The following is an 8,104-nucleotide window of genomic DNA, read 5'->3' as shown; positions in this document are numbered from 1 at the left end:
AAAACGTTTTCCTTCAGTTCAGAATTTTCCACTTCCAGCTTCTTAGTTTCAGAATCAAATAGTTTTTTCAGCTTTTTGTATTTGATACTAAGGTGAGCCTTGAGTTCCAGAAGTTCTGTTAAACTGGAAACTAACTCTTCTTTAGATAGTTCAGAAAATACCTCTTCGGAATCTGATTCTGATGTAGATTCTGATCCATCATCAATTGTGGCCATCAGTGCAATGTTTGCCTGCTCGCCTTTAGAGTCTTATTCTGATTCTGAATCTGAATCATCCCATGTTGCCATAAGACCTTTCTTCTTATGAAACTTCTTCTTGGGATTCTCCTTCTGAAGTTTTGGACACTCATTCTTGTAGTGACCAGGCTCATTGCATTCATAACATGTGACCTTCTTCTTGTCAGATCTTCTGCTTCCAGAAGATTCTCCATGTTCAGGCTTCTTATAACTTTTGAAGTTCTTGAACTTCCTATGCTTGCTCTTCCAGAGTTGGTTTACCCTTCTGGAGATCATGGAAAATTCATCTTCTTCTTCTAATTCTGATACTTCATAATCTTCTTCTTCAGCCTGAAAAGCGTTACTGCATTTTTTTATAATTAGATTTTAATGCAATAGACTTACCTTTCTTCTGAGGTTCATTAGCATCCAGCTCAATTTCGTGACTCCTCAGATCACTGATCAATTCTTCAAGAGAGACTTCATTCAGATTCTTGGCAATTTTGAAAGCAGACACCATAGGACCCCATCTTCTTGGAAAGCTTCTGATGATCTTCTTGACATGATCAGCCTTTGTGTATCCCTTGTCAAGAACTCTTAGCCCAGCAGTTAGCGTTTGAAATCTTGAGAACATCTTCTCAATGTTTTCATCATCCTCCATCTTGAAGGCTTCATATTTCTGGATCAAGGCAAGAGCTTTAGTCTCCTTGACTTGGGCATTTCCCTCATGAGTCATTTTCAATGATTCATATATGTCATAGGCAGTTTCCCTGTTAGATATCTTCTCATATTCAGCATGAGAGATAGCATTCAGCAAAACAGTCCTACACTTGTGATGATTTTTGAATTCTTTCTTTTGATCATCACTCATTTCTTGTCTTGTTAGCTTTAATCCTCTAGATTTCACTGGATGTTTGTAACCATCCACCAAAAGATCCCATAAGTCACCATCTAGACCAAGAAAGTAACTTTCAAGTTTATCTTTCCAATATTCAAAGTTTTCACCATCGAATACTGGTGGTCTAGTATAACCATTGTTACCATTTCCATTATGTTGCTCAGCAGAGCCAGATGTAGATGTAGGTGTTGGATCTTCACCACCCATCTAAACTTTGTGTTTTTCTCTTCCTGAATCTTTTCTAACACGGTTAAGTGCTTGCACCTAGAACCGGCGCTCTGATGCCAATTGAAGGATAGAAAAACACTTAGAAAGGGGGGGTTTGAATAAGTGTAGCTTTAAAACTCTTAAGATAAAAACAATTTGCACAATGATTTTTATCCTGGTTCGTTGTTAACTAAACTACTCCAGTCCACCCCCTTGGAGTGATTTACCTCACCTGAGGATTTAATCCACTAATCACACAAGATTACAATGGTTTTCCACTTAGATAACCTCTAAGTCTTCTAGAGTATTCTGATCACAACCTGATCACTCTAGGAACACAATGCTTAGATACCCTCTAAGACTTTCTAGAGAATCCGATCACAACTTGATCTCCTCTAGTTCTTACAAATGAATGTAAACAAATTCTTACAGGAGTGTTACAATGCTTCTTAAAAGCTATAATCACAACTGTGATATTTCTCTTAAAGTTTAAGCTTAATCTCACTAAGATATTACAACAGTAATGAAGTGAGGTTGAAGATGAAGTTTGAGAGCTTTTGAATTTGACAGCGCTTTTGTATGTTTGCGCAAAGTGTTGTTTCAGCTTCTCATCAGAACTTCTATTTATAGGCGTTTGAGAAGATGACCGTTGGGAGCATTTAATGCGTTGCGTGATCCGTACAACATTGCATTTAATGTTTCACTCTTTTGTCAACTACCTCGAGCCTTGCTTTTCCTGCTTTAACTGACGTTGCCTTTAATAGCTTCTAACGTTCCTTTTGTCAGTCAGCGTAGCCTGCCATCTTGTACTTGCTTCTGATCTGATGTTTGTATAAACAACGTTTGAATTTCATCAGAGTCAAACAGCTTGGTGCAGAGCATCTTCTTGTCTTCTGACCTTGAAGTGCTTCTACCGTGATACCATGAGAACTTCAGTGCTTCTGCTTCTGATCTCAAGTTCTTCTGATGTTTCAATAGACCATGTTCTGATTCTGCTTGACCATCTTCTGATGTCTTGCGAGAGCATGTTCTGATGTTGCATACTTGAACCTTCTGAGTCAGTGCTTCTTGCGCTGAATTTGTGCATACTCTTTATATATTTCCTGAAATGGAAATTGCATAGAATTAGAGTACTACATTATCTCAAGCAAAATTCATATACATTGTTATCATCAAAACTAAGAATATTGATCAGAACAAATCTTGTTCTAACAAATTCAACGATGTCGTTTTCATCCTATTTTGAACATGTTGACAAAAACTTTGTTGATTCTCCAACTCCAAAATTCCAAAAAAGTGTTTTCAAATGAGCTCCCATTAGCAAACGACCTCCTTCACCACCTCCATGAAAAATTCCATTCATTGACAAGATACAAATTTTATGCTCAAATACATTGAATGGATCGTCAATGCTAAGGTTCTTGATAATTGCAGTTTTCGAGTTATTTCTGCTTTGCTCGGTAAAGGATAAAAAGATCATACACTTGTCTGCCATTAACTTATTCAAGAGTTGAGGGGTATAAAGAATCATACACACGGGTATGCGGGAATAAAAAGAAAAAATTGATGCAATTTATGAATCTCTTGTTCCTTGCATTAATTGATCGACACCGCATGATAAATGGATGTGCTTCCCTTAAATGTATCATCTCATATAAAGTGTGTGTACTAATTTTACAAGATACAATTCTTAGAAACATCTTTTCCACTGCGCTCTGCCTCACCTCAAAATCTAAATGATTGTATTATGTGTGTTGGGTGGATTTCAAATCTACGGAACTTTGTTCAAGTTTATTTGTAACCGAGATGTCCTATACCACTTACATCACCGGAGTGGACAACTCATTCTACAGCAAAAGCTAAGACTTGATCGAATCATTTGGCAAAAAGGATGCAAGAATTCACCAAATTGAGCAAGATTGAAATATAATTAAATAAACAAAACTCAAATGCGGTACTACCCATAAATATAGATTTAGCCGGCAACACATGATTCAATTCATTTTAGTTTTTATACAACAATGTATTTATGTGATTAGACATGTTTTGTATATAATCTTGTATTAATAGTTATGATGTCTAATATATACATTTTTAAATATTTCAATACATGTCTAAGTTTTTTAAAAAATGGATTTCAATGCAGGTTTTGTTTCTGTCCGTTTCAAACTTTTATTCTGTTCTGAGTGGTTCATGAAATACATCTCCGAAATAACTGAATAGGACGGTTCCGGAAATGCATCTTCGAAATATTTTCTAGTATAAAATAGAATTTTTAAGGTCTATATTTGTCTAGAACTACTATAAGTATGAGGCTCTTGTCTCATGTTTCTTAATTACACCAGAATGAACATCAATCGGTATGTCGCATCTGTCTACTTTAACGACGCGAAACCCTCAATTGAGTTTAAGTTCAATGAGTACATCCATCTTGCAAATATGAAATACATAATGGGGAATCTCCTACAATACTTCGACAATCGAAAAATTATGAAGCTCGAGTGTCATTCACCCTTGATTGACAACGAAGGAAAGATTGAGTTCGGCAAATTTGAGTTGAAGACAATTGCAAATTTAAGGGCTATGTAGAATACTTTTTTCCGTTATGAAATAAAAGTTCCGATCGAGGTGGATGCAACGATATCGAGATCGATCGAAGATATTATGAAGATGTTGAAACGTCCACCTAAATATTAACATGTAATGCTCAATTTGTGTTAACGATTACCTATGTAATGTTTTATTTATTTTTTTTATGTTATTAATGCTAATTTTATTTTTATTCAGTCTTGCATCTTTTTGGTTCTGTAAATCTTTCTACTTCAATATGATCCGAAAAACATTTAGAGATGTATCTTAGAATAAAAAAGTATTTTGGAATTTTTACGAAAGTATGTATATATTCTTCAATAATTCCCATCTTATCTTGTCAATGCATGCTTCTCGTGGGAAACCTTAGTTGGTTCTCATCTCCTGACCCACTTATATCTTAGTTCTCATTATTTTTTATTTTGTTATTCATTGTCTCAATCATTTATTCGTTTAATTCCCCTCAATCATATTTTTATCAGCATCCATAATAATGGTTTATTTTTCATACTATTTTCTTTTTTTTTTCTTTTATTATATTTTTGAAATTTTACATGGTATTTAAGTCTATTTTCAGCTATTCTTAAAAAGATTAATAAAAAATTATTTTTATTAATTTTTGTAAAATAAACCCATGCCTTTGGAGACATGAACGTGAATATGGCTTAATATTATCCAAACTCTGAAATCTAGCTATTTTTTTGGACCACCACCCAACCCAAGGACATTTCTGATCCTCCATCCTTCCTTAGAATGAATGAGATTAGCTATTTTTATGCTTTAATTTTTTTCATTTTAGTAACATTATTATTTCCTTTTCATTTATCTTTTTCTAAAACATTCTTAAAATCATCATACATTTCTCTTCACAAAGTAACCATTCCCAATATATCTATCATCTTCTCCGATCATGCAACTCATCCTCCATATACCATCAAGGTTGACTTTATAAAAGAATCTCCCTAATACACATTCATAATTCATAGAGGTGACTATACTATTACTTTTTTAATTAATCCGTTATCCCTATGATTTGCATGATCGTCTTAAGTTTTTGAAAGTCCTTACATATTATATAAGAGTTTTATGTAGCTATAATTTATATTTTAATTCGTGGCAATTATTTTATAAAATTTTACTTAATTATACTTTAACTGTGATAAATTCTTTATTATTATGTTATAAGAACAAACTTACGTGTCAGTTAAAAGCTTGATTTAATCAAAACAATGAGTTTAACATTTTTAAGCATTTAAAAGTTACGTTTCATCAAATTATAGTTCATTTGTGAAGAAAAAAACAAGACAAATCTTAAAAGTCTAGAGTTTATATCTTTCACTCAACTACTTTTACTATATTTGTAAAGAATATGTATTTAGGTTTATAATCTAAAGTTAGGTAATGTAAAAAAGAATCTAATTTATTAATTTTTATGCATGTGGGGTTAAAAGGTTAACTACAACGTAAACATTTAAACACTAAAAACTAATTTGAGAGAATACTAATATTTTAAAAATATTTTATCAAGTGTCGATAAATCAAACATTCAAAATTTAAAAAATCTCGACAATAAATATCAATCCAAATATATGATAATGAATGTATGACTCAGACGTCTTGATTAAAGCAGACGCGATGACATTCACTATGACAATTGTGACAAGATTTGTGATGGCCTTGCCGTCTTGATCGAAGCAGTCGCGAATCATTTATAATTAATATGAGACTTATTCACACTTAAATTCAAAGCATTTCATTTTTTAAATGTAAAAACCTTCCTGTTTTGACATTTAATGTGATATCGTTTACTATTGTCTCTACTCCTTCGTCTTTTTATTTTATTTTATACACGTTTATTTAAATTTTAAAAATACATCAACACATTAAAAAAAAACAATATTGTTCCAATTTTAGATTTAAAAAGTATGATTGATTTTGATATATTTCAACTTTATGTTTTTATAAAGATTCTATCAATCTTGCAAATAATTGAATACACAATAATGCATCCTGGTTATTGGAGCAAGATATGATATAATTAAATAATAGAAGGATAATATGGTAAACTTCCCCAAAAGACAACAATGATGAATCATAATATAAAGTTGATTAAATGGACTTGCATCTCAATATTCAAAGGATATTCTTCTCAGCTTTGTGTTTTTTTTTTCTTCCACAGAGCAGATCAAACTCTTGACGTTCAAAACAATATCATAATTTGCAGGTAGTTGTGAAAATAAAGTTGAAGTTTGATATTGTAGTACAAAACTGAAAACAAAAATAACAAAAAAAAAATTTCTTTCCATTTTGCAGGCTATAAAAGAAGAGAGACAATATGAACACTCTCCGGTCGTTTTGGAACAGTCCTATTGGTCCTAAAACCACTCATTTCTGGGGTCCTACCTTCAACTGGAGTCTTCCTATTGCGGTAACAATTTTTTAATTTTCTTAGTAAATTATTATTTAGACTGAGCTCTTGTCGTTTCGATTCGTCTATAAAAAAACAATTAAATGAGTATTTTGTAATTGTTCTTAGGCTGTAATGGATACTCAGAAACCACCTGAAAAGATATCTGGCAATATGACTACAGGTATATTCACATTAATAATTTTCGTCGAATAACTGATGTATCTGAGTTGACTAGAACAATTGAATATGTTTTTTTCATAGAATTTAAAAAAAAAAATATAATTGATGATTTATTAATTGGAGATGGATTCAGATCTTTGTTTTTATGGTTGTAATAAAATTGTGCAGTAATGTGTCTTTATTCCGGAATATTCATGCGGTTTGCTTGGGTGGTGAATCCGCGGAACATACATCTTCTTATATGTCATATGTCTAATGAGACAGTACAATTGTATCAACTCTCAAGGTGGATCAGATCTCAAAGGTAAATTCAATACTTTATTTTCTCTGTTCTATAATGAGTGATTCAACACATCATTTCACACCGATTAAGAAAAATGTATAAAAGTAAAGGAGATAATATTATTTTTACTATAATACCCTTATTACGTATTGGGAATGGTGAGATTGTTATTAATTAAATGGTAGAATTAGAAAAAGTATCAGTAATAATTTCCCATTTTATTGGATCTTTGTGTATAACATGTGTGATGTGTATGGTGATGGTTTTAGATATAAATGGAAGATACATAAATTTGTTATAATGTTACTCTTTTGTTTGATGTGAACAGTGACACTGAGCTGAAGAAAGAGAAAGCAGATGAGTAAAAACCATGTTCCAAATGTAGGCTAAATATGTATTATGCAACTTGTCATTCGTTGTTTACTCTTTTAGTTTAATGTGATTTGTGGGTTATATTAGTCCCATTTGAAATGATACTCTGTTTAAGCATCTATGTCTTTATTTGGAAGTATTTCATCTGATGATGTGATTCAAAATTGCTTATGGTTTAAATTTCTTGAAAAATGTAACATGATTTGAATGACATATGACATTATTCGATTTATGTGATTCAAGGATTCTTGATATGATTTGAATCCAATAAGTGGCATACTATTTACTTCAGTGATTTATTTTATTCATATTAATCTTGTAAACATTTGAATCCCGTTATTTTTTTTACGGGAAAAGATTAACTCATATCATTAATAATAATATTCTGAATACATGTTGGTATAACAGTACAATTGTGAAAACTAGTTAGAGATGGAGCCACCTGTGCTAAAGCATAGGCAACCTCATTGACTTGTCTTCTAACGAACTTAATATGAGAGTTCCTAAAAAAGAGTGACAACAAAAGATTACATTCTCCAGTAACAGCACCAAAGTCCGAATCGTTTGGTTTTGGAGATATAACACTATCCACCACACTTTTGGCATCTAACTCAAAATCCATGTTATCATAACCAAGACCATTAACCCATTGATAGATGCCAAAAGACCTAAAGCTTCTCCAATAACAACTTCAATACAAGGCGAAAACCAATCTGTGCGAGCAACGACAAAATGACCTTCAGCATTTCGAATGCACATGCCAATGCCTACCTTATTATGAGAGAAAGACGCATCAATGTTGCATTTGAAACGACTAGCCGAAGGTTTATTCCACTTGGTAACAGTTGTCACTGGATCTGGATTCGAGTTATTGGTTCGAAATCGTTGGGCATCTCGCCATCCCGCCAACAACTGCCAGATATGATTATTACGACCTTTCCAGATGCTCC

The 8,104-nt window shown here is 32.5% G+C and overlaps 1 protein-coding gene across 2 annotated transcripts; it reads left to right on the top strand.

The window, feature by feature from the left end:
* Nucleotides 1-5,975: 5,975 nt before the first annotated feature.
* On the top strand, nt 5,976-7,346 carry LOC131611402 (mitochondrial pyruvate carrier 1-like). 2 transcript variants are annotated; one of them, XM_058883430.1, is made up of 5 exons: nt 5,976-6,133; nt 6,223-6,337; nt 6,446-6,500; nt 6,668-6,803; nt 7,111-7,346. In XM_058883430.1, the coding sequence occupies exons 2-5, from the start codon at nt 6,245-6,247 to the stop codon at nt 7,145-7,147; spliced, it is 321 nt and encodes a 106-aa protein (XP_058739413.1). In that variant the 5' UTR covers nt 5,976-6,133; nt 6,223-6,244; the 3' UTR covers nt 7,148-7,346. The 2 variants fall into 2 exon arrangements, with proteins under 2 accessions (XP_058739413.1, XP_058739414.1); XM_058883431.1 differs by having other exon boundaries at nt 6,009-6,136.
* Nucleotides 7,347-8,104: the final 758 nt, after the last annotated feature.

Source organism: Vicia villosa, linkage group LG6 (assembly GCF_029867415.1).
Source record: "Vicia villosa cultivar HV-30 ecotype Madison, WI linkage group LG6, Vvil1.0, whole genome shotgun sequence".
NCBI classification, from domain to species: Eukaryota; Viridiplantae; Streptophyta; class Magnoliopsida; order Fabales; family Fabaceae; genus Vicia; species Vicia villosa.
The sequence above is the reverse complement of the archived record's forward strand: the minus strand, read 5'-3'. Positions and strand labels throughout refer to the sequence as shown.